Source organism: Ochotona curzoniae, unplaced genomic scaffold, assembly GCF_017591425.1.
Source record: "Ochotona curzoniae isolate NIBS_2020 unplaced genomic scaffold, NIBS_Ocur_1.0 patch47, whole genome shotgun sequence".
In the NCBI taxonomy this organism is placed as follows: Eukaryota; Metazoa; Chordata; class Mammalia; order Lagomorpha; family Ochotonidae; genus Ochotona; species Ochotona curzoniae.
This window is the reverse complement of record NW_024467025.1, coordinates 328,605-355,307: the sequence shown is the minus strand read 5'-3', so window position 1 is coordinate 355,307 and position 26,703 is coordinate 328,605. Positions and strand designations below refer to the sequence as shown.

Sequence of the window (26,703 nt, the reverse complement as noted above, 5' to 3'; positions counted from 1 at the left end):
TATGTTTCAAATAATACATACAAACTTATGCAAATTCTCTCTCACACACACACACACACTGTGCCAAAGGCAACTGCTTAACACAATCACTGATTATTCCAGTGTCTTCCATTTTATTATTTTTCTAATAAAACAAATGCATCTCAGGCACACACAACCTTCTGTAAATCTGAAATGCGTACACATTATTTTTTGTTAAATCGGGCACATGAACACATGGGTAAACAATATCACGTAACAGGCAAAGCTGCTGCATATAACGCCCATCCCATCCAAGCGTCAGGTCAAGTCCCGACGACTCTGCTTCCAATCCAGCTCCCTGCTTATGCTCCTGGGAGGGCAGTGGCGGACGGCCCGCTGTTCACCAGAGGCCTGAGGAAGCTCCTGGCTCCGGTCTGGCCCAGCCTTGGCCGTTGTGGCTACTTGGAGAGTGAATCAGCAGGTGTTAGACCCCTCTCGGTCTCGCTCTTTGTAACTCTGCCTTTCAGATAAATAAAATAGAACTTTTTCAAAAATTCAAACACACATAAGTACATGTGTCAATAATGTCCTTGAATAATAAATAAGCCATATACTTTTGACATAATTCTTTATCAGAATAAGGTTTATTACTTATATATTAACATGTATTCAATAATATGGCTAATGAACTGTAATGATGAGAGCTACTGACGCATTTAGCTTAAATACACTCACTGAGAGATTATTCCCTCCCAACACTTAATGCATCAAAGAAAACCCTCAGGGCTTCCATGTTTTCCTCCAAATGAGATGTAAAACACAGACATTCCCTGCACCCAGTTCACAGTCTGATTTCAAATCATTTTTTTCTTCAAAATCAAGCAACAGAATTTAAGATGTTTTAGGGGTGGGCATTTACAAACCTGGCAGTTCTGATGCCCAAGCCTCACAGCAAAGCTGCTTTTCTACCAGCTCCGCGTCCTCACTCCAGCTTCCTGCGAACACAGCCTGCGCAGGCAGCAGCATGGCTCCAGTGGCCGGGTTCCTGCCACCCGCCCCTCCTGCTCCCACCCTGGCCTCACCGGCCATCTGCAGACACTGGGGAGGGGAACCAGCAGCTGGCAGGTCGCTCCCTATCTCTGCCTCTCAAATAAACAAGTCATCTTTTACTCTCCCTTTCCAAAGGCATACAGGCTATTAACTGGAGAGTACATGGCGCTGTACTGAGAATAAGGGTTCTCATTAAGAAACTTGTGCTTTATCTTAGTGAAATCCAAGCCCAAGGATGTAAATTTCACGTTGAAACCACAGTACCTTCCATTGCCATGTGGATGAACACTGGGGCAGACGCAACACACTGCTGCTACGGCTGGAGATTGTGTAATGGCCCCCTGCAGGGTTCCAGCCATTCTGCTGTAGACCTGATGGACAAGCTACAGCTGGCTGGCTTCTTTCTACCACTAGGATGAGCTTTAGCTACTTAAAAATTTGCCAAACTTAGGCAATCACTGAACAAGCCACCTTTTTTTTTTAATTTTTTCACAGTTCTTGTTATAAAATAAAAAACAAAATCATTCCTAACCCAGCAGTTTACACACACAGAGAAGTGTCCTTACGCACGTACACCCCTCAGCAATGAGACCGTGATATTTATAGCTTCACAGCTTTTTTCACTGAGCAATCTATCATTAGCAATCGCCATGCTAATTAGGGCGTGTGGTAATGTAATTAACCCGTCTCTACAGCAGGCTTCCCTGTGTCCGATGGTCACCCACTGGATCCAGTGCTGAGAGGAACATCTAAATGTAGTTATTGTTACACATCCCTGAATCTTTCCCAAGGGTAAATTCCGCAAAGTGAAACAGCTGACAGGGAACGAACACTTTTGTGAATCTACTGGCAGAGGCTGCCAACTCGCCCCCTGACGCATTACTAATCTTCTTAGCATTGTTTCATAATTAGCTGAGGCGAGAGAAGTGGCTGTGCATGGAAACAAATGGCCTGTCTACACTGCTGAATACCACACATTATGCAGGCACGACTGGCCCAGGGAAGCTGTGCCTGCATAGACAAGCAGGCACATACTGATTGGCACCTGAGCGTGACCAGGCCACCGGATCTGCTTGTGCGACCTCAGCCGTGGACCCTCGGTCCCAGTCCCCACATCTTTGGGCTAAGTCGCTGTTTTAAATGTTTCGTCAAGCATCTGGCGGGGTGACTGGTCTCTGCTGATGTGTTACAGCCCCAGGAACAACTGTCCCACCTCCCCTGCTCCACTCTCAGGCTAAGTCATGCTGTCTCATCAACATATTCAGCTCATATACCTGCTGAGCGGAGTGAATGACATCAGAAACATAAAGCATCTGGTCAAGGCGGCTACTTCAATCATTCAGTTCTTAAAGAACGGGTTTTCCACGCACAGTGAGCCAGAAGGCATGCTGTCTGTCAGGGAGAGCGCTGGGACGCAAAGCCCACGAAGGCTTCGTGTTCCCCACAGCCGGCCCTACGCCGAGGTGGCCAGCAAGGCCCTCGGTGCAGGAGGCTGGCTTGAGCAGAGCTGGACAGCAACGCACAGGCTGCCAGGGCCTGCGGCTTCACAGCACTCCCCCGGGAACCAGGCTGACCCTCGCCCTCCCCAGGGACAGCTCAGCAAGTGGCCGAGTGTGTCGGCCTCTCCCTTGAAGAGCTCCAATCCCTGGGGGGTCGGTGCAATGGCAAGCACGTCAGTCCGGCGCTGGCACCCCTTATGTGCATCGGTTTGTATCCTGGCACTTCCAGTTCCCATCCAGCTTGCTGCTAATGGCCTGGGAAAGCAGTAGAGAATGGCCCACCCAGAAGAGGCTCCTGGCTTCAGATCAGCTCTAGTCATTACAGCCATTTGGGGAGTGACCCAACCAATGAAATATTTCTGTCTTTCCTTCTCTCTGTAAATCTGTCTTTTCGTTGAAAATAAATAAATTTTTGTAAAAAGCGGTGGGCAGCACTCCCACTTGAAAGCGTTTACATTCTCCCACACCGCACTCATCTTCCAGAAGTTAAGAATTTCTGCCTCAAGCATCACAAACTAAGCCCTTCCCTTGATCATTTTTTTTCTGACACCTGCAATATTTGCCTGCTAAAGCAAGCAGTGAACACTTTGAAGGCAAAACAAGGACCTAGTGGCTCTCCCATGCTTCTTTCGCACACAGGCTGTGATTTGAGGGCACTGCAAACACAGTAGGGCCACACCACCTGCCAGGAAAATGTTCCTGGGTTGATTTTTGTGTTCCAAAGAACAAAAGAACAAGGTGCAGGAGACAGAACAGCTGTCCATCACTGTCAGCACTCCCTTCACCCTTACAGCCGGGGCAGAGGCAGGACCAGGGGACAAGGCGTGGGTGCTCAAGGTGTCCTGTGTGAAATATGCTAAAGATGCAAACTAGATGAGAAAGGAAAAAAATAACATCAGCCAGCTGTTGTGGCACAGCACACTAAGCCGCTCCCTGCAGAGCCGGAATCCCCTATGAGCACTAGTTCCAGACCCACCTGCTCTGCTTTCAATCCAGCTCACTGCTAACATGCCTGGAAGAACACCACAAGACAGCCCAAGTGCTTGGGCACCTGCACTGATGCGGGAGACGGGAGGAAACTTAGGGCTCTTGGACTCAGCCTGGCTCAGCCCTGGTCTTTGCGGCCATTTGGAAAGTGAACCAGCGGATGGAAGACCTCTCTCTCGGCCTCTCCCCCCGTCTCTAAAACTCTGCCTTTGCAGTTGATAAACTAAGTCTTTAAGGAAAAACGAAATTTAGCCTGTCACTGCAATCAAAAGATGCAAGGCCTAATTTGAGATCAGGCTAATCCAAGCGCCAGGAGCAGTCAATGAAACAGGGGCAAGCCAGGGCTCCGAGGACAGCAGCCTGACTCCACACGGGGGGACAGACACGCCCGGGGTCCCGGGATGGCTGTGCGCGCCCAGCAGGGCACACAGGTCAGTGCCAGGAACCCAGGGAGCCGGTGACAGCAGCCGGAAACGAAGAATGTGGCCAAACCAGTTCAAAAACAGTTGGTCCACTCCATGCAAGCCAGGCCACGGCGAGGTTTCACCCAACACTTCCTTACACTTCCTCTTCCTTCTCTCCGGAGAGCGAGGGGGCACGGCCTCACTGCAGCACCGAGCACGGGCGCCAGCCCCGTCCACGGAGAACGCACACACTGAAAACCCGAGCCTGCGGACACGGCTCTTCCGGGGACCGGGGGACGAGGGACGGGGACGGGGGACGGGGACGGGGGACGGGGACGGAGACCGGGGGACGGAGACCGGGGGACGGGGACGGGGGACGAGGACCGGGGCCGGGGACCGGGGGACGGGGACGGGGACCGGGGGACGAGGGACGGGGACGGGGGACGAGGACTAGGGCCGGGAACCAGGGGACGGGGACCGGGGGACGGGGACGGGGACCGGGGGACGAGGGACGGGGACGGGGGACGAGGACTAGGGCCGGGAACCAGGGGACGGGGACCGGGGGACGGGGACGGGGACGGGGGACGAGGACCGGGGGACGGGGACGGGGACCGGGGGACGGGGACGGGGGACGAGGACCGGGGGACGGGGACGGGGACCGGGGGACGGGGACGGGGGACGAGGACCGGGGGACGGGGACGGGGGACGAGGACCGGGGCCGGGGACCGGGGGACGGGGACGGGGACCGGGGGACGGGGACGGGGCCGAGGACCGGGGGACGGGGACCGGGGTGGCCGGGGGAGGGGGGACGGGGACCGGGGGACGCGGCCGGGGACCGGGGTCGGGCCGGGGGACGGGGGATCGGGGAGGGCCGGGGACCGGGGGACGGGGACGGGGGACGAGGACCAGGGGACGCGGCCGGGGACCGGGGTGGGCCGGGGGACGGGGATCGGGGTGGGCCGGGGACCGGGGGACGGGGACGGGGACCGGGGTGGACGGCCCCGGAGGCCGGCGGTCAGCGTTGGGCCGTCCCGGGCACGGCGGCCCTGGGCGCCCGCTGCCCTGCGCCGGCCTCTCGCCGAGCAGCCCGGAGCCAGCGGCCGCCCTACCTTCTCCTCGCCGTCGTAAATGCGCACGCCGCGCTGCTGGATCACCAGGGTCTCGTTCATCTCCAGGAGGCCGCTGGTCCACACGAAGCGGTCCATGGCCGCCGCTCGCTCCGCAGCCCGTCCGCGCCGGCGCTCCCCGGGCCGCGAGCCGGCTGTGCGGCGGCGCCCCCTGGCGGCCGGCGGCGAGGGCGCGGCGCCCCTGAAAGACGGGCGAGTAGCGCCCCCAGGCGGCCGTGGTGGGCAGGGCGGCGCGGGAAGCCCCGCCCCAGCCACCGGCTAGACTGCACATCTTCATGAAACGCTGTACATTGTCTTTTCTTCAAATAAGTGTTGATAACACTCATTGTTTTTATACAGCTGCGGCATGTTAAGTAGCACATGCGCTCCGTTTTCTTTCCCTTCTAAGAATGACTTGCATGTGAACATTTCCAGCGCCCCTACAGGCACCATGAGTTAATACCAATAAATAAATAGATCTCCAGTCGTGGAATCTATTGGTTGCTGCGTACAAAGCCCATTTGTGACTTGTGCCTGCATAACCTGAGCCCACTGACTGGGCAACAATCGTAAATGAGCTTGGCCACATGTGTCCCTCCACCGTTGACATGCATATTTGCAATTCAGGATTCTCTGAGAAGACAATCTGCAGACAGATTTAACCCGAGTGCCAGGTAGCCCTTGCTCTGTTAGATGTTCCCGTTCTGTTCATTTTTGCTCACTGGCAGTTGTCTTTTTCATTTGCTGACGAGGCCTTTCCTTAAAGTTTGCTTTTTGTTTATTTTTATTTGAGACACACAGACACATAGAAACGTGGAGAGAATTCTCAAGGAACAGCATTGTAGCACAGCAAGTCGTGCCACCTATAGGCCCCATCAGGGTCTCACAAGGCAAGAACCAACAGGTGTTTTGTTTTGTTCTCCAGGAGACCGGAAACTGCTGAGTCATGTCAAGACAGTTTTCTGCAGACTCATTCAATCAACAAATTGAAAATCCAGCCATCTGTTAAGCACCTACCAGGTGTCTGTGACCCTCCTGGGTGTTTTAACTCTTCTCCGACACTGCCAACAAGAAAGCCAGCAGATTGCTTCTAAACTGGGCAAAAGGAGACCTAGGCTGAGAGAAGTGAGCTATTCCCCTCAAGTGTAACATTTAAGGAGATGCCAAAAAAAAAAATCATTGGGAGAAATGACATTTTTTTTTCTGGTTCCAGTGTTTTTTTCTTCCTTCTTAACATTGTTTACATAACTGAGAAGATGAGCACCCATGTGGGTCTCTAATTAGGGTGGGGAGGGCCAGGTATGGAGGGAGGTGGGTAGGACAAATGTTTTAAATTTTTTTTTCCTCCTGATCCACAGGGAAGAAGGGTGAGAGGGCCATTCCTTGCTATCTAACTATATCAGCACCTGTGTTTTGCAGACGGTCATTGGATGACTCCTGAGACCCCAATGTGGGGAAGAGTGTTCTGCAGGTGTTACTTGAGTGGCTTTGACAGTTCTAAGAAGTTGTTGGTTTCATTGATCCAGGGTTGAAAATCTTTTCCAAGGTCTATTGATTAACAAAGCCCACTTTAGTTTATCCTCTACCCAGACACATGCTGCACAGCTTGGCCAGGAGAGTTGTCCAACCTGTTCTGCATTCCATCCTCTGACAAGGCACTCTGTGTCCTTTGCTGGCCTAGATGAGTTGGTGGCCATGTCCCCTGTGTGCATCTGGACATGCTGTCCACTGCACAGGCATCAGCAACTGAGGAGGCCCAGTCCCAATACATGCACTCCAAGTTCAGACAACGCATCTGGACTCCTGGCTCCAGATTGGTGCAGCTCCAGCCATTATGGTCACTTGAGGAGGAGTGAATTATGGGATGGAAAATCTTCCTCTCTATCTCTCCTCCTCTCGATCTATATCAGACTTTGCAATAAAAATAAATAAGTCTTCAAAAAAGGACACAAAGAAAGGGATCTTCCATCCTCTGGTTCACTTCCCAAATGGTCACAACAGCTGGAGCTAGGCCTGTCTGAAGCTGCTCGGTATGAACTTCTTGCCTATCTCCCACACAAGCACTTGGACTGTCTCTGCTTTCCAGGCACATTCAGGGGTGGAGCATCTGGGACTTGAACTGGCTCCCCTAAGAGGCTTAACATTTATGTTACAATGCCAGCCCCAACTTAGTTCTCGTTTTCCACCCCCCCTTTGGCTTATTCTAAATCCTTGTGTTTCCAGTTATGTTTAGAATCTGGATGTCAGCTTCTACAGAGAGACCCTCAAAGGTGCTGATTGGAATGGGATTGGAGAAAAGGGACAATGTAGAAATATGGGCTCTTCTGATTCGTGAGTGTGCTATGTATTTTTTTAGGGTTTCTTTCAATAATGTTTTGTGCTCCCCTATGGAATTTTGTTTTTAGAACCCCCAGACTGTTGATACCCAGGGATTTCTTCTTACTCCAGCCCTACTTGACCTCCCCAGGATCAACGGTGTAGTTTGAGCTCCTCTCTCTTTTCTGGACTTGGGCATCCGCACCTTCCCCCCACAGTCTCCTCAGTGTGCCCTCACCAGCATCCCACCTGCTTCCCCGGACCAGTGGGGCCTGTAGTTCCATGGGCAGCGATGTCAAGGAAGATCTCTCCTGGAAGGAAGCCTTTTTGGGTCTTTTAGAAAATTGCCTGCCGTCCCTAACAAGGGTCACATGATGTTAACTTAAAAATGTTATTCTTGGACTGTAAAACTATGGAGGTTAGGAGAGAATTTTCATGTTGGAAAATCTGTTTTTCAGACTTTTCCACCCCCATCAGCTAGTTGAGGTCTCCCTGTTTTCTAAATCATTTTTTTTATTATGCTCCCTTAAAATTATTGAAGTGAGATTCACATTACATGTAATTAACGCTTTTTAAAGTGAACAGTATACGTACTTAGCTCCAAAGCATCCTCATACCACTCCAAAGGAAAAAAAAAATCCCTGAGCGATTAAGCAGGCAGTCTCTCCTTTGACTACCAAAATGCATCAATCCTTGTGTTTCTGTGAAATCATCTATTCTGGGTATTTTATTTACCGCGTAACCTCACATGTCCGGCTTCTTTCACAAGCATGCGTTAGAGGGTCTTGAGTCTCTTGTTTTAACTGTTCTAATCACAAAAATGTTCCCTGTCCATTAATCCATGGTGACCTGTCTGACAAAACTTAAGAATTAACAATTCTGGGGTGGGTTCCGTGGTGTAGTAGGTGAAGCCTTTACCTGCAATGCCAGCATCCCGTATGGCTGCCAGTTCAAATCCTGGCTGCTCCACTTCTCATCCAGCTCCTTGCTTATGGCCTGGGAAAACAGTGGAGGATGGCTCAAATCCTTGGATCCCTACACCCATGTGGGTGACTCGGAAGAAGCTCCTGGCTTTAAACTAGCCTATCTCCAGCCATTGCAACCTTCTGGGGAGTAAACCAGTAGATGAAAACCTCTCTCTCTCTCTCTCTCTGTTTTCTATAACTCTGCCTTTCAAATAAAAATAAATTTAAAAAATACTGACAGCAGTACTTAACCAATGGTAATATCATAAGAATGACTGATGATGATAGTATGTGGTTGTTTTTTCTCCCAGAGTTAAACATAAGTATAAATTATACTAAAAATGGACTTCAAAAATTATTTTTATTGATAAGGCAGAGTTACAGAAAGAAGAGACAGAAAGATTTTCCATCTGCTGGTTCATTCCTTAAATGGCCACAACAGCTAAAATTGAGCCAATCCAAAGCCAGGAGCCACAAGCTCCTTCTGGGTCTCCTATGTGGGGATAGGATCCCAAGGCTTTGGGCTGTCCTCCACTGCTTTCCCAGGTCACAAGAAGCTGAATGGGAAGTGGAGCAGCTGGGACACGAACTCATATGTGATGCCGGTGCTTGGAGGTGGAGGACTAGCCAGTTGAGCCAACACACCATCTCTAAAATGAGACATTTAACATTTAAGTGAAAAAAAAAAGAACAAAAAACAACTCCATACCAAATTTGTCATGTGCAAGCTGTTACCCTAAGAGATCTGAAGAAAAAAGTGGCAAACTCTGACTGCAGCGTCGGGTTTCTCAGCGCTGGGCAGGGAGGGCTGTGGGGGAAATCTAGGCCTCCCACCTCCGTCCCCAGCCGGGCTGTGCCAGAGCCCAGTCCAGCCGGACAGCGTTCACCAAGCAAGAGGAAGAAACGCCAGCCAGGCCTCTGCCTAACTCCGACTCTCACCCTAAAACCTTGTGGTTGTGAATTATTTAGGTTTCTCTTGTGGGTTGGGTGTCGGTGTGGCTTGCTATTTTTAGGGGAGGAGCACTGAGATTTATAGCAGCACACTAAAAGTGTCTCAAGTAAATGCTATTTATACAACTTTCAGAAAGGGAGGGCGCATCTCAGGTTATGCCTCTTCCTCCTGTCCTCTCCCAGCTCCCCCTTTTTTTGCAGCTGATAACTGTACAGCATACAAGTATTGAAAATGGGGTCTGATGTCCGTTCCCTTTTGCAATCTCGGCAAACGTGGGAAAACTATTTCTGAGCCTGTCACCTCTGAAACCGAGCTATGAAGTTCAAGAAATACACGTGCTTTCGGTACGCAGCTCACTGCTCCTTTTGCAAGAGGCGCGGCCAAACCATACTTGTTTTCCCTCTCCTAGTGGCAAAGGACTTGTCCAACCTCCCACCTCCTTGCGCTGTTTCGTAAGGCTTGAGTACGCCGACTCCTCTGAGGCTGCGCGCCCGGGCTGGAAAACGCCGTTGCAGTTTGAAACCTGCAGGATCGGCTGGCTGTGAACCCGCTCTCGGAAACCGCGGCGCACGCTCCGCCCCCTCGGCGCCCATTGGCCCATTCAATTTACGCCGGCACCAATGGGCGGAGGAGGCGCCCGCGCTGTCATAAACCGGCGCCGGGGGGCGCGGTGCGCGCGGTGCGCAGTGTGAGGCCCGAGCCCACAGTCTCCAATGAGCACTCCTCCGGTGCCCCGAGACCTGAAGCTGCCCCCGAGTCGGAGGAGCCAGTCGGAGTTCAGGGGTGAGGGTCGCGGCGGCCGTACTGCGCGAGCCGCCCTCAGGGGGCAGCGGGCGGGCGGGAGGGCGTGGGGCCAGCCCCGGGCAGGGCCTCCGGTCCTCCAGCCGGCTGTGCGAGGATCCCGGCGGGGCGGCTCTGGGCGGTGGAGAACGAGTCCTCTCGTGCAGGTGCCTCAGGCCGGGACGAGGCTGGGACCCGTGGGCGTTGGGGGTCCCGGGAGTGACTTTTGGGGATCCCGGGAGTGGCGTTGGCGTACGGGAGTGGCTTTTGGGGTTCCCGGGAGTGGCATTTAGGGTCGCGCGAGTGACTTTTGGGGATCCCTGGAGTGGCTTTGAGGGTTCCCGGGAATGAATTTTGGGGTCCCGGGAACGGCTTTTTGGTGTCCCTGAGGGCAGCGGGGACAAGGGTCCACCACGCCTGCGCCATGCCCATCTGTAGGCCAGGGCGCAAGGCTACTGACCAAAGTGGGCCGGCCTCTTCTGATGTTTCCAGTTTATCGCTTCTCAGCCTTTTGGCTAAGATCAAGTGTAGTACCTGATGTTTCCAATTTAACTTCTTCAGCTTTGACTTGGTGACAAATTTGAAGTAGGGCTAAACAAACACTGTCAATTTCTTTGTTCTGCACCTAAGAAAATAAAAAGTAAATTCTCCCCTAAGCCAGTTCTGCTGTTAGAACTGGGCAGTGTAGTGTCTCTTCTCTGCCACTTGATGGTTCCTTGTCAAGCTTGCCTCCTGGTCACATGGAAATTGATTATTTGCCCACACAGTGCAGAAGGAGATTCTTATGCAATAGTGGTTTGGAGGCCTTTTGGTCCCTCTCTCTTATTAATAGAGCTATTTCTCAAAAACAAGACTGTTCAGGGCCATTTTGTGTTCCATGTAAAATGTGATCTGAACAGCAGTTTTTGCAAGAAGAATCTTCACTTAACAGTGTCTGCTGTTTTGACTAACATTGTTCTGTTTTATGTTTTAGAACAAAGGAAACAGAAACTCAAGGAACATTTGTTAAGAAGAAAAACCTTTTTTTCATTGAAGCAGGAAAATCGAATATTATCCAGGTGAGTTCACGTTTTTCATTTTTATTTTATTTTATTTTGGCATCCTTTCTGTGTATACAGTTTTCAAGTCTGTGGGCTGTTTCTCACTTTCAACACATTTCCATGGGACTATTCCATGTCAGGCCACCTCAGTGGCCACATGAGGCAGGTGGCTACGTGACTGGGTGGTGTATACTGTTAGATTATTGTTTTGTATCTAAACTGATGTAGACTATTAAACACACACACACACACAAACACATACTTGTTTTCTGTGAATGTGGTGGCATGGGGATTTCCAAAGTATGGAAATTTGAAGGTTGTTTTGATCTCAATACCCTAGAAAAACCTTGGGATTATTTTGTTTAAGTTTTTCATGTCACATGGTTGTGGCGAAAGCAAAGCTCATGAAATTATGTGGAAGTGGAAAGATGGAAGGTTCCTGCGCTCTGAAATGTTAACCAGCAATAGCATCCTTCTAGACAGGGCTGGAATCTGGGTCTGCCATTATTAGTGCAGCCGTCAGTCAAAATGTGTGATCCCAGCTTGTCCAAACCGCACAGCCAGGTGGGAAAGGCAGTGTAACCAAAACTAGCAACTCATACAAATATCGGAGCTTGTTGATTCTAAATGTTAAATTTTATTTCACGTTTTAACAATCTCTAAGTTTGGGGTCAGTTTTTAGAGTTGATGGCGTGTCTGACTCCTCGCACCGCCACACCATCTCCTCCCCCACTTCACTTTAGAATCACCTAAAAGATTCTCGCAACCTTTACTGGTCAGCCTAAACTTATAAAGGGAGATGAGGCTGAGTTAGAGAGAATATTGCTTTGGATCTGTGATGTAAGTGCAATGCAACCAAGAAATTCTTTATTGTAGTAGAAAAAGCTGTGCGTGGATGTGAGGCATAAAGTTTGGATTTCTTTTGGCAAGGCTGTACAACAATTTTTTTTTCTGTTTAAAAAATCTGTTAGTGCTAAAACTAACCCAATGAAATATTGTTTGATAACTGTGATGTTGGTTAATTATTATTGTCCTCCAGTTTTAGTGAGATGGGAATCTCCTTAGTATAGGATTGATATATTTCTTTTCTTTTTTAAGTTGTGGAAACCAAACAGTGATGATATCTGAGGACCAGATCCAGAAAGGAACTAGAGCTCCGAATCTTAAGGTGAAAATGGTAAGACAGAAATAGAACACTGACGGTTGCTTGCCCCCTTTCCTAAGCTCTTTCTGAAAGAAATGAATCACAACTTACTGATGTGTCTGCAATTATTCTCTTAGGCTGATAAAGAAAATATCAATAGACCTATAAAGAACAAAAATAATGCAGCACAGAACAAGGATGGCATTCCTTTGAAGCCGTCTAATGAACTGAACAGTTCAGCTGCAGTAATTGGTGGGAAACCTTTACATGATGAAAATCAGGCTGTACAGCTACCAGTTAAGGACGACTGCCACAGTCAGCATATGACATTGAGCCAAGCATACCACCTTAAAAACAACAATAAGAAGCCAGTGACTGTGGAAAAGACAAAACAAGATTCTAACATGCCCAAAAAGCCTGTGCTTGGAGCTTACCGTGGCCAAATCGTCCAGTCTAAAGTTAATTCATTCCGGAAACCACACCCTGGCAAAGATGTGAGTTCGACAACAACAAAAACACTCATGAGTGCCATCTCCAAAGTCCCAAAGCCGCAGCCTGTAAACACTAGCAGTGCAACAGTGAAAAGTGAGCAGGTTTCACACAAGACAGCTCAGGGTACGCAGCTGGTACGACCTCCTATCAGAAGTCACCAGATCAAAACCCACCACACCAGGGAACCAGGCGTCGCTAGAAGCTCTGCCAGTGTTACCATCCGCAAAGGGCCTCAGGAGAAACAATCATTACAGTCCAAAGCAGCCTTCCCCAGCATTAAAGCCAGCACTTCTCAGGACATAAGACGAAACCAAGCACAGTCCCGCGGTGTGGTGCCCACGCTGAGGGCGAAGCCTGCTGCAGCTTCCACTACCAAGTTGGTGGAGAAGCCCAAGCCCACAGGCCAGCAGAGACCTGCTGCAAGCGCAAAAGCAGCTGTTAGCAGTAAGGCAGGTCAGCCCAAAGAAACTGCAGAACAGAGAAGGTAAGTAGCTGTCATTCCCGTTATTTGATTATGTTAATTTTCAGTAGGATTTCCCTTTTGGATTTGGTTTGTGATGTCCTTGGACGTGCTGGGTTTTTCGTGTGTTGTGTGGTGTGCGGGATGTCGTGTGTCACGGAACAGCATGATCAGCAGTTAATGTCTTCAGGTGTTTTCTTACGTGGCATTTGGTGACCCATGTGCAGGGTAGTTGGGCAGCACTTTATGCAGCCTCTCCATTTAAAAATGAATTCTTGGGGTCTTTGAGTTGATCTCAGTGTATTCAGTCTTTTCCAACTGCGAACCCCTCGCATGGAAATACTTAAAGACCTGAAGTCCTTTTAAAGTTCTCCATCATTTGTTCGCATTCTCTCCTCAGTGTCACAGTGATGTTTCTGTCCTGCTTCTCCCTGCAGATCTCGTCTGAGTGAGTGGAAAGCTGCTAAGGATAGGGTGCTGAAAAGGCCTCCTAACCCAGGGGTCAAGCAGCCTGAGCCCAAAGAGCAGGAGGAAACCCCAGTCGGGTCCTTCTGGACAACCATGGCAGAAGAGGATGAACAAAGATTATTCACTGACAAAGTGAACAAGACCATTGCCGAGTGCCTCAACCTCATCAGTGCGGTACAGTTTGTTTTGTACAACTTTTGTAGAACATGGTGTAGTTTGAAAATTACCTTTGTAAAGTTTACAAATGATATTGTTCATCTTTTTGACCGAGTAATGTCTGTGATTTGCTGTTGAATTAATGCTGTGAAGTTTTCTCGCTGTAATTGAGTGTAAGATGCACTGCCTTGCTTGTTAGTTGGGAGACTGTTAGTGTTCCATGACTACATTTTGCGTTGAGTTTACGTAAGTTATGTCAGAAGGCTAATTAGGTTGTTGGGTTTTGGTCTTTGGTTTTTGTTTTTTAAAGTTGTATTTATTTGAAAGACAAATTTACAGAGAAGGAGAGACAGGGACACAGAAGTCTTCCATCACTGGTTCACTCATCAAATGACTGTGACTACCAGGGCTGGGCCCAGCTGAAGGCAGCAGGAGCCAGGAGCTTCTTCTGGGTCTCCTGTGGGGGCGGGGCCAGGCACTGGGGCCATCTTCCACTGCATTTCTAGATGCAATAGCAGGGAACTGAATCCGAAGTGAAATAGCCAGGTCTCTAACTGGCGCCATATCAGCTGCTGGTACTGCAGGTGGTGGTTTAAGCCATTATGCCACAGCACTGGCCAAAAAAAAATTTTTTTTAACTTGAGGTACAAATATTGTGAGGTGTTAACATCCAGTGGATGGGGTAGATATTTACTTTCAACTCTAGTTTTTTGGTTTCTTTCCTCTGTTTAACATATTTAAAACATTTTATACTCACATGTTTTACCAAAGGGTAGTTACACAAGTGTTATTAATCATAGTCATTATATGAGCCATTATCACAGATTAAATTCAAATTTGTGAAAATAATTCTCAAAGTTCGTTGCAAGCCAATATCGTTTCTGCCTTGAACTTAATGTAAAATGTTACTATTTGGATTAGAATCCTCTGGAATATTAAAATCAGTTCTAGAATACTTTCATTACTTGGCTGCTCTCTAACTTTGTCTTTGTGACCCATCTATAACAATCCTGAATATAGGATATGACAGATGAGCATCTCTAAACCCTTTGTGGTTCTGAAGACTTGTGAAAACTAGGAAAACTCTGATCCAACTTATTTTTCTGATATAAAGTTTTTGTGTGTGTTTTTTTTTTTTTGCTTTGATGGTATGAGATTTTTTTTTTGACTTGCTGTTTAATTAAATATGCCTTACAAATCCATTCTACATTAATTTTGACCTTCATCTCAAAACCCAGCAAATATGGAGGAAAAAACCCTGTGGCTGTTCTCACTCAGACATTTGATAGATGCTGTGTGGCACAGTGCAGTAAGCTGCTGCTTGTCACGCTGCCATGACCATGACTGAACTGTGGCTCATGACTTCAGCCTGGCCCAAACCAAACCCTTATAGCCATTTGAGGAGTGAACCAGCAGACAGAAGATCTCTGTCTCTCCCTCTCGTTTCAAATAAATAAAAATAGAACCTTCCTCAAAAATTCTAAAGAAGTTATTGACTTGGAACCATACTGTATATAAGCAGATAAACACCATAACCAAGTGAAGTGGTAGAATACTTTAGAAATGTCCTAGGGGGCCTGGCAGCGTGGCCTAGTGGCTAAAGTCCTTGCCTTGAACGCCCCGGGATCCCATATCGGTGCCGGTTCTAATACCAGCAACTCCACTTCCCATCGAGCTCTTCGCTTGTGGCCTGGAAAGTCGAAGACAGCCCAAAGCCTTGGGACCCTGTACCCGTGTGGGAGACCCGGCTCCTGGCTCCTGGCTTGGGATCAGCATAGCATCAGCCGTTGCGCTCAGTTGGGGAGTGAATCATTGGACTGAAGATCTTTCTCTTCCTCTCTGTCTCTCCTCCTCTCTGTATATCTGACTTTCCAATAAATAAATAAATAAATCTTTAAGAAAAAAATAGATATGTTCCTAGGGGAGTCATGTTCCTGGTGCAGCGGTTAAGTCCCTACCTAGAAGGCCCATGACCCAGATCTGAGTGACTGGGGCAAGTCCTGGCAGCTCTGCTTACAGCCTGGCTTCCTGCTTATGCTCCTGAAAGCAACAGAGGGTGGCCTAGTGCTTGAGTCCCTGCCACCCACTTGGGACAGCCTTGGCTGGTGCAGTCCTCACTGTTGCAGACATTACAGGACTGAACCAGCAGGTAAAAGCTTGCTTTCTGTCTCAAAAATAATAAAAATAAACATTTTGCTAAGTGTTAATGAAAATATAGAATTAAGCAATTAGTTAATTTGGATGCAGAAAGATTTTAAAATCCATATGTAATTTTTTTTAAAGATTTATTTTATTTTTATTACAAAGTCAGATATACAGAGAGGAGGAGAGACAGAGAGGAAGATCTTCAGTCCGATGATTCACTCCCCAAGTGAGTGCAACAGCTGATGCTATGCCGGTTCGAAGCCAGAATCTAGGAATCTCCTCCGAGTATCCAACATGGGTGTAGGGTCCCAAGGTTCTGGGCCATCCTCGGCTGCTTTCCCAGGCCACAAGCAGGAAGCTGGATGGGAAGTGGGGCTGCTGAGATTAGAACCGGCGCCCATATGGGATCCCGGGTGTGTTCAAGGCGAAGACTTTAGCCGCTAGGCCACGCTGCCGGCCCCATACATAATTTTTTGTAATACACATTTTCTGTTAGTTTTTTGAGGATTCCTTATATATATACCAATCTGTGTTTCATTATACTCAAATTGATGATCTGCTTCTTGTTGGTGATTCAAAATAAGTTTCGAGTTAGGATGACTTTGATATTGATAAATTTAGTTTTTATATGTTCATAATTTTCAGGTTAAAAAAAAAAATTCCACGCACTTTATTTTTTGCTGTTTTAGGGATGCCAAAAAGAAGAAATATTGGCCACATTGAATGACTTGATTAAAAATATTCCAGATGCCAAAAAACTCGTTAAATATTGGATTTGTATTGCAAAACTGGAGGCAGACACAAGCTCTGTTGAAGAGATTATTGGAATCTATGAGAAAGCCCTTCTGGCAGGGGCTCAGGTGGGATGAAAGTTTGTCTTTATTTCTACAGTGTAAAAGATACAGAACACATCACAGTATACCTTGATCAAATTGTGGTTTTATTGTATAATTAGTATATTTGGTAGTAAGGTCAAAACCAAGGAATTGGATTACAGAAGCTGTTTTTCAGCCTTCTAAAACTGTTCCTCCTGTACTAGGGATAATCAGACCTTAGTACAAAGGTGGGGAATTCATGGGCCGTGCACAACTTCCAACTTAAAAATTAGGCTGCTATAGATTTCCCGATTTCTGAATCCCACCTTCTGTGTCCTTGGCAGAACCAGACAGTCCACACTCCACCTTAATGCAGGCATACTTCCATAGAAGTTGAAATATGAATTTGCTGAAAGTATTTTTGAGGAATGTCTTAGCTCAACATGTCATTGTATACATTTGCAGTTTGGGACATTTACTGTGAAACTGATTTGAATATCAAGGTTTTTACTGAATATAAAGCAAATAAAACTAAATCACCTTTTACAATGCAGTCAAACTTTGCCAGCCTTGTGACAGAAATCTGCCCATAAGTTTGCCTGAATGTACTTGGCATTTATACACTGTGAAACGGTCCTGCCCACATGAAAATCTGTGGACACAGGAGGCCCTGTGTGCAGGTTAAATCATTGCTCAAGAGTTCCCCTTGGATTGATGACTTTTTGTTTTTTATAGGGAAATGTCTAAAAACGTAATTCCTGTCGTCTAAGACCCTCAGAAATACACTTGGAATTGTTTGTGTTAATAATTCTGAACAATTCCTTCTTGGACTTCCCTTAAGAAAGGTTCGTTCTCAGCAAAACCTATAAATGCTGAACTCGACCTTTCACCTGAATCAAAAATCAAATATTGGACAGATATTCCTGATTGTTCATTACATGTGAAAACACTTTCCCAAAGCATTATTGTATGTGGCAGAATGGATTGGAAGGGAGTGTTAGGTCTCCGCTCGGTGAACCAGAAAGGACGCTGCCTTTCAGACAGCTTCCTGCAGTGTAGTCGGGATGTGTAGTGAGAGCCACTGCTGGGCAGAGGAGGCGGCAACGTGAACAGGAAGATGGGATCCCAGAGCAGAAGGTGGAGAACAGGGATCCAAAAAACTGGAAACACAATGGGAATTCAGGAATGCTAAGTTATCCGGGACTGCTTACTTGACCTTTGAAATAAAGTCATTAAAAAGAAGAAAGAACACTTCTATTTTAAAATAGGAAACCTTAATCACTAGTCTCAGTGCTTAATTTGGAACATCTAGTGGATGTCTGAGAAAATAAAACTAATGGCTCTCCTTTCTTCATTAAAAAACACAATTAAGCCCATGGAAGAGTTGCGGCATGTAATCGCAGACATTCTAACAACGAAAACTCAAGAGGCTAATCTTGGTAAGTTTTCATTTCTTTTCTTTTGGTTCTTTCAAATGAGTTGTGATTTTGTTCATTTGTTTACAAGTTGTTTCCTTTACCCTTTTTAACTTAGTAAATTATGTAAGCTGTTTCTTTCTGTTTATCCATTGCTGTGATAAAGTAGCCTTGTGTATAATAAAGAAAAAATTATAGTTAGGAGTTCTGGGTCAGAATCCAAGTTGTCTTCTGAGGTCCCTACCATGTGATTGGGAGAGGGCTGGTCTGAGTTTGCAGTTCCTGGCTTTGGCCCGACCCAGCCCAGGCTCTTGTGGGTAATTTGGAAAGGGACCTGGCTCTTTGTTTCTCTATCATTCCAAACAAAAATAAAAAATAAGTAATTTTTTAAAAAATTGGGACAGTTAATTGGCTCATCTCTAAAGACTTCACCTATTAAATCCTGTTGTCTGTTCTGTGCTCTAGTAAAGTTCATTCAGGATAGAGATACCAAAGGGATTTATAGCTGTCACATATATAAACTGGAAAACAATTTTTGTTCAAATATGTTGTGTCAACATTAGACAAAAACTCACTTGGGGAGTGAATCATCGGACGGAAGATCTTCCTCTCTGTCTCTCCTCTCTGTATATCTACCTTTACAATAAAAAATAATAAAAAATAAGTCTTAAAAAAAATTAAATCAAGAGACTTTTTCAGCTTAATGGATTCGCCAGTATGGCTCACAGATATTTTCAATCTAATGTGTTTGGTTAGGACTCTTTATCTCCTCAAACTGGTTTTCCATGCCCATTGTCCTCTTCTCCAGAATGGAAATCAAAACAAAAAACAAACAAACAAACAAAACCATAAACCTCCTTTCTAAGGCCTTGTGTGATAGCATCGTGGTTAAAGTCCTCATGTTTAAAGTACCAGGATCCTATATGGGCTCCGATTGTAATCCTGGTGGCCCCAACCCATCCAGCCCCCTGCTTGTGGCCTGGGAAGGCAGTCAAGGACGACCCAATGCCTTGGGACTCTGCATCTGCTTGGGAGACCCGGAAGAGGCTCCTGGGTCCTGGCTTTGGATTGGCTCCACTCCAGCTATTGTGACCGCTTGGGGATTGAACCATGTAATTGAAGATCTTGCTCTCTGTTAGACCTCTCGTCTGTACAACTGCCATTCCAATACAAATAAGGTAAATCTTAAACAACAACTCTCTTCTGGCATCAGAAAAATCAAGAGAAAAAACAATCAAAAGAAATTAGTACCTCCGATTTCTAAGCCAGAGCTTAGAAGGGAGGCCCTTATCTGCATGCTTCTGACTTTCTGACTCAGAAGTATTTTTCCATTAGGCCCTTCCTTTCCTGACCTCTACTCCCTACCTGGCTTAGGTTGCTGCAACAACTTTGTCTTCTTACCATCATAGATCATTCCTTTTTATTCTCTGCTATTCTAGACAGTCTTTCACGTCCACCAAATATTACGTCCTTCTTGCCAGTGAAATTTTTATCAAACTTGTGGTGTACATTCTTGCCCATGCCTGCCTATGTGGGCTCCTCCCTCCCACACTGCCACTGTGCTCATTACCCTAAATTATTAGCACATTGACTCTTTAATGTTATATTAATAGTCCTTTTGGATATCATGCTAAGACTTCTTTCTTGGTTTGTTCCATACTCATTTTTCAAGATTCAGCATAAATACTATTTGTGAGTCCTTCCCTTGCCAGCTCTATGCACCCTGAACACAATTAGTTGTTCTTTCTGTGGGTTCCAATAATCCTTGGTTTTTGTTTCATTTGTAGCAGTTAGTTTTTGTAGTTACTTTTTCCCCCAAATTTTACTTATTTGAAAGGCGGAGAAGCACTATTGGGATTGGAAGCACAGCCAGGACTGGAACCCTGGCACTCCAGGACGAGAGATGGGTATCTTTACCGCTGTGCCAAATGCCCACTCCCAAGACAGTGCTCACTTAGAAGTGATGATTAAGAAATGGCAGTTAGCTTTGGTTCTTTGTTTTGAAAATATGGGTCAAATAAGAAAACCTTTAATGGCTTTTGGTTTTGTTCCTCAAATTTAGCCAACAGCCTAAATTCTCAATGTATTCTCTGTAGGAGGAAAAACTGAAGAGGCTTGTGGAACCAAGGAAGAAACCCAAGAAGACGACACTGAAGAGAAAGGCCTTAAACAGACACCAGTAAAACAGGAGGCGGAGAGCAAACATCACAGCAGTGTGGCATTTGCAGATTGTGAAGAAGAACAAGATGACAAAACGAAAGATTCAGCCAGTGATGTCCTAACCCCCAGTACAGAAGCTGGATCAAGTAGCATAATTAAATACAATGTATCTACCACACCATTCTTGCAAAGGTACACTTTAGAAATGTGTGTGCTGTGACTTGTTTCAGACAGAGATGGTCACTGTGACACTTGGAAATGTCTAAGGTCACTCCAGATTACAACTGTCATTTACTAATATAAAAAGAGCTTTCCAGTAAATTAAATGACCAAATGCCATTAGAACATTTCACCTTTTAAATACTCTATCTGCTTTGCTTTTTTCTAAATACTGCCATTTTGAAAAGGAAACTGTTATATCATTTTACGTATTCTGAGTATATTAGTAATAGGTGCTACTTTGTGGGCATTAGCCATTCTGCAGATACTCAGGCAATCACTGTGTGCGAGCTTTATCAAGGAATGGAAGGGACTAAGTCCCTCACTCCAAGGAGCTTATAGTACCTCTGCCGTTCTGCAAGGGAAACACTCACATGGCTGTAACATGTAAGTGTTAGAATGTTAAAGAGCATAAAAGGTTAAAGCAGAAATGTTAACTTCTGGGATTGGTGCTGTGATATAGCAGGCTAATCCTCTGCCCATGAGCTGGGCGTCCTATATGGGTGCTGGTGTAAGTCCCTGCTGCTCCACTTCCAATCCAGCTCCCTGCTAGTTACCTGGGAAAGATGACTCCTGTGCTTGGGTCCCTGCCACCCAGTGGGAGATCTGGATGAAGTGCCTGGTTCGGGTTTGACTGGTCCAGTCCTGGGGAGCGGCCCAGCAGATGGAAGACCCCGTTCTCTCTGTTGCTCTTTGAAATAAGTCAATAATTAAAAGAAGAACTTAACTTTGTTTTGTAACTCTGGGGATAATTCTGGGTTTTTTTTTTTTTTTTTTTTTTTTTTTCAGTGCAAAAAAGAAGATGCAATTTGATGAAACAAATTCTGTGTTTAAAGAATTGAAGTTTCTGACACCAGTGAGACGTTCCCGACGTATTCAAGAGAAGACCTCAAAATTGCCAGACATGTTAAAAGACCACTATCCTTGTGTGTCACTGGAACAGCTGTCAGAGTTGGGAAATGAAACTGATGCTTTTGTCTACCGCCCCAATGCAGCGCTCTGGCCGATGTACTCGGAGACAAATGCAGCAGAAGAGGAATAAAAGAAGCATGGGTTTGTAGAGTTCCCGAGTATCGTGTGGCTTTGTATTTCCTTTGGTCTAGAGATGGCTAAGTTTTGAAGATCCGAAGTATTTGTGACAACTCCTTGACTAACATTTATACTGTAGCAGGCATTGCCTTTATACAGTGGAGACATGATCTTATACCTTGGCAGTCTCAACACTTTGTCTTTAAAATAAAGTCTTGTCAGCTGGTTTGCTGTGCTCTCTGAGCAAATGGAGATTTTATTGTGTTTGATTCTTTACTAAATCTAAATATGGTTGAAATTCATCAGAAAATAAAATGTTTTTGAAGAAAATTCTAGTTTTGCACTGACATCTTAGAAAGTTAAATAACCCTCTTTGGTTAGTATATACTGCATAAACCCAACTCCCTTCAAATATGCTGACACACGGTTGGGCTGTTATTCCACCCAGGTCAGTTCCCCATGCTGTCATGCTTGTTGTGTCTGCTGCCTGTGGTTCTTCACAGTCACACTTCATCAGGGTTGATCTGTATCTGTGGTCTCCTGGCCTCTTCTAAGATCACCAAAAAGGATAAATAACCTGTTCCTAAAAGAAGGTATTTTATAAGAAAAAAAGCCTCACTTAGGGGATCATTTGAAAGTTTAATCAGTTCTGTTTATAACCTTCCTATCTAAAACATTAACTTCCATAGCTACGTTTTATAATTTATAAGCTATTGGCAAGTATGTATGACTTAATAAATGTCAATCTTGTTGTTATCATTCCTAAAGTAATACTTATACCTGCTTTCTCCTCCATGACTTAACAATGTCACTGCTCAGCCATGGCTCCGTTAACAAAAAAGTTACAGTAAAGTGTTTCTCCTCATGAATAAACCCGCCAATAGAACTGTCTCATATAAGCCTGGGATTGACCATTTCATGGCATCCATCCTCTCCTAACGCTAGAGTTTCAGATAAGTGAATTGTAAAGCTTAGTTTTAAAAACTCTGATATGGGTGTGGTTAAAGAGCACATACTTAAGTCTTATCTATGTTCTTTACATTTGTATTGTATAAATCTGTGTCATGTTCTGGAGTGTGGTATTTTTATTTTTTGACTGTACCTAATACGGATACAATAAAAAAGTTGTCTATGTGGTTTTGATGACATTTATTTTAACAAATATTTTGTGAAGAAGAATTTACAGCAAATGAATTTGAACTTTCTGTTTGAAGTAAACTAAGATTTTGGCTTTCGACAATTACAACATTACCTTCTTGAAAATAACCATCAAGCTACTTATCGAATTTTATTGATTTTTCCTCCACTTTAATAGAAGGAGCTATTTTATTTAGACTTCATCAATAACCCAAAATATACTACTTTGAAAGAAAATTCAAGCTGTCAACATACTCTCAACTTTTTTTTTTTACATTTTATTATTATTGCTATCATTTTTTTTTTAAAGATTTATTTTTATTATTTTCTTATTGGAAAGGCGGATATACAGAGAGGAGAGACAGAGAGGAAGATCTTCCGTCCGATGATTCACTCCCCAAGTGAGCGCAATGGCCGATACTATGCCGATCCGAAGCCAGGAGCCTCTTCTGGGTCTCCCACACGGGTGCAGGGTCCCAAAGCTTTGGGCCGTCCTCGGACTGCTTTCCTGGGCCACAGGCAGGGAGCTGGAAGGGAAGCGGGGCTGCCGGGATTAGAACCGGCGCCCATATGGGATCCCGGGCGTGCAAGGCGAGGACCTTTAACCACTTGCGCCACCGCGCTGGGCCCTATTGCTATCATTTTATGATACAGTTCCATATACCCTTATCCCCTCCACAATTCCTTCCCCCCCGATCTTGTTCCTTTATATCATTACTAACATATAGTTCTTCATACCTAGTCATATGTCCATCATTGCGGGCATGGACAATGGCACAGAGTCCAGAATCCTATTGTCAAGATATAGTAAACAGTTTCATTCTAAGTCCATCTTTGGAAACAGAAATGCATACCACGGTGCATCCTCACATCTGGATATTAGTCTCCATTTCACAGCTACTGTACATCCCGTCAAAGTCATGATACAAAATCAACAATAGAAAGAAAAATAGAAATTTACAATGCCATGAAGTGAAATGACATGTTACTAGATATGACAGTCTCCATTACACAACTACTATACATCCCCTTAAATGAAGAGCCACAAAACAAAATCAACCTCAGGGAGAAAAAAGAAATTAACAACACCAACAAGTTAAACAACATGCTATTAAATGACTAATGTGTAGCTGAAGAAATGAAAATCAAAAACCTTGAGTAAAATGATGCTACTGTATGATCTACGAGTCATTGGATGATTTAATCAGAAGAAAGTGTTTTGAAGAGCTGAAACCAACAGAAAACCACAAAACCCATGTGATACAGTTTCCGCTGATCTTTGTTGGAGTGTGTCTCCTCCAGACAATAAACCTGGGTTTTGTTTTTTTAATCCAGTCTACTAATCTATGATGTTTGATTGAGTTTAAGCCATTTACATTCAGAATTAAATATACATGGGTGGTACTTTGGTCTTGTCATTTTAGGAATGGGTTGTTCATTGATTTATTCTTCTGTTGTCATTTTACTGGGATTACTCTCAACTTTCTAATATCCAATATCCAAACCAAATGGCTCATTTGTCCATATAGTATAAGTTGAAATACCTCAGTGAATACAAAATATTCCAATTTTATGTTTGGACAAGTCTTTTTAAGGGTGACTTTTTTACATTTAAATTTATTTTTATAAGACATATTAATTTTTGCCAGAAAGGCAGATTTACAGAGAAAAGGGGTGACATTCATCTGCCAGGTCACACCCCAAATGGCTCCAACAGTTAGAGCTGAGCTGGTCAGAAGCCAGGAACTTCTGGATCTTCCAGGTAGGTGGAGGGTCCCAAGGCTTCGGGTCATCCCATGCGGCTTCCTTTCATAGGCAGGGAGCTGGATGGGCAGTAGATCAGTCCGGACAAACTTGCACTCTTATGGGTCTGAACTGACCCAGGCTGGAATCGGGGACTGGTACAGGTCTCCTCTGGGGGTTGGCAGGGACCCAAGCACTTGGGCTTTATCTGCTATATTTCAACCTCTACAGGAGCTGCAAGTTTATGTAGACAGGCCCATGTGGGAGGCCTGTCAGCGGGTAACTCAACCCTGGCCCACCTCCCTTATTTTAAAGTCATGGTTCCCAACCTCACTTCCCCCTGCACTGTTCATTCCCTTTTTGCCACATAAAGGAACGAATGCACACGTTGCAGGCAACAGAAGGGGCAAGTTTGAGGTATACCTTCCACACTTACGATCCTACAGTAAAGTAGTTAGATGTTACACTGAGCACACGTCTTTAACTCGACAGAGGGCGCGTTTTTACTGGAAGGCACTTTTCCTTCCACAGGATTCGCCTTGTTTCAGAGCAACAGCTTTCCCGTGCACAGGCCGGCTACTCCGAAGGACAGCGCCTCCCGCCAGACTCAGGCGGCTTCCTGGGCCGACAACCCGGGAGACGCCCGGCCGGCCCGCCCTCCGGAAGCGCGCCCGGGTCGCTCGGAGCCGGCGTGGAGGCGCGGGGGCCGTGGAGGCGCGGGGGCCGTGGAGGCGCGGGGGCCGTGGAGGCGCGGGACGCGGGTGAGCGGCCAGGGCGCGCGTCGGTGGGAAGGAGGCGCGCGTGGTGGGGGTGGTCTCCGGCGTGGGTGCTGGACGACAGTGAAGGCGCCCACACGGCTGAGGGCGAATGAGAGACTCGCTCTGACCATGCCTGGGCCCCAATCGCCGCTCCCGTCCGCCCCTGCAGCCCTCAGGTGTGCGGGGGACGCAGGTGCAGCGCAGGTGGGGCCGGACCCTGCAGAGAGGAAAGGATGGATGAGCCGGTGAGAGGAATGCTTCGTCGCCCGGCTACCGCGGGCGTAGCTGCCGGACCTAGCCTGTGTGTCGCTGGGGGAATCTAGCCTGAAAGCGTTCGCAAATCACTTTATGCTTTTTAATTGTTGTAGGCAATGAGCCGGACCTCAGTCAAAGCCTGGTCAGGGCTTGTAAGGGCCTTCAGGATGTAATATGATACGAACAGGGCCTTGTCGGCACAAAGGGCGGGATCTGGCTTTCAACTAAGAAAAATCTCCTGGCTGTAGTTTAGCAGTCACTCTCAACAGCATGGAGTAAAGGCCCCGAGGGAAGGAACAGGACAGACCCTGTTGAGTCTGCAGCAGCGGCTTCCTTTACAACACTGGTAGGGACTGTGTTTCTTTCACGTGGGTCAAGCTATCCTGACACCTTACCATTGGAGTTACTTTTGCTGACAATGCATCAGATTCGATGGGAAAAAAAATGATTTCTAGACTTTCCAGAGAATTCTGTGGTAAACAGCAATTCAACCTGGAGTTTTTCATGTCACTATATTATATTACAGGTTTTAGTTTGTGATTTCTCTTTACTGGTCATATCCTATATGATTTTTTTAAACTCGTATTTTTAATGTGCACTTAATATTTATTTGAAAGAAGGGGATAGGGAGGGAGATCTTCCAGTCTGCTGGTTCACTCCCCACATGGCCTTAGCTGTTGAGGGGCTGAGCAGAGTTAGCTCGAGAGCACAGAACACTTCCAGAAGTGCAGAGGCCCAAGCACTTGGACCGTCTTCCAGGGCTTTCCCATGCGCCTTAGTAGAAGTGGGATTGGAAGTGGAGCAGCGGGGACTTAGAACTGCTCCCTAGATGGGATGCCAGTGCCGGGTTTGTGGGCTGCAGAATAACGTGCCACATCACACAGCTGACCCTTGTATGATTTTTTTTTTTAATAAAACACCTATTTTGTTTCACTGTCATTTTTCTGCCTGGGCTGCTCAGGAAGAGACCCAAATTACTGGTGTCTTTGCCGTGTCCCAAGGAACTCTATAGGTCAAGGAGCTTTGCAGAAAACCTCTCCTTGCACTTGAAGGGTGAAAAGAAGGTTAGAAGGACCTTGACCTGGAGTTGCTTTTAAGATTTTTAAATTTTTGTTTTGGTTAAATTGCTCAGCATGCAAAAAGGAGAAAAAATTCCTGCCGCATTTGGGGATGGTCACTTTTAGCCTGAACAGGCTGGATTGTGCTTTCTGAAAGTACATGTGCTTCTGCTTTTGATTGTAGATCTG

At 46.2% G+C, this 26,703-nt stretch overlaps 2 protein-coding genes and 1 pseudogene across 5 annotated transcripts in view; 2 read left to right on the top strand and 1 right to left on the bottom strand.

The window, feature by feature from the left end:
- LOC121168034 (vacuolar protein-sorting-associated protein 36) overlaps positions 1-5,153 on the bottom strand; it is a 30,763-nt gene extending 25,610 nt beyond the window's left edge. For 2 of the 4 annotated variants that reach the window (XM_040997801.1, XM_040997800.1), the window contains exon 1: positions 5,011-5,133. In XM_040997801.1, coding sequence (XP_040853735.1) covers positions 5,011-5,106 — 96 coding nt within the window. In that variant the 5' untranslated portion in view covers positions 5,107-5,133. Of the gene's footprint in view, positions 1-5,010 lie in introns of all 4 variants that reach the window. The other 2 variants (XM_040997798.1, XM_040997799.1) reach the window with 2 other exon arrangements.
- Positions 5,154-9,946: 4,793 nt separating this feature from the next.
- On the top strand, positions 9,947-21,975 carry LOC121168046 (cytoskeleton-associated protein 2-like). Its single transcript, XM_040997816.1, has 9 exons — positions 9,947-10,023; positions 10,994-11,078; positions 12,159-12,237; positions 12,342-13,180; positions 13,594-13,798; positions 16,615-16,785; positions 18,113-18,179; positions 20,252-20,507; positions 21,324-21,975. Exons 1-9 carry the CDS (start codon positions 9,954-9,956, stop codon positions 21,574-21,576), a joined length of 2,025 nt encoding a protein of 674 aa, XP_040853750.1. The 5' UTR covers positions 9,947-9,953; the 3' UTR covers positions 21,577-21,975.
- On the top strand, positions 10,516-10,634 carry LOC121168052 (annotated as a pseudogene).
- Positions 21,976-26,703: the final 4,728 nt, after the last annotated feature.

Excerpts from the sequence above, each read along its gene's own strand:
- LOC121168046 (XM_040997816.1), top strand. The coding sequence starts at position 9,954 with ATGAGCACTCCTCCGGTGCCCCGAGACCTGAAGCTGCCCCCGAGTCGG. Across the intron at positions 16,786-18,112 it reads CCCTTCTGGCAGGGGCTCAG|CCCATGGAAGAGTTGCGGCA; the intron begins GTGGGATGAAAG and ends AACACAATTAAG. Across the intron at positions 20,508-21,323 it reads ACCACACCATTCTTGCAAAG|TGCAAAAAAGAAGATGCAAT; the intron begins GTACACTTTAGA and ends TTTTTTTTTCAG.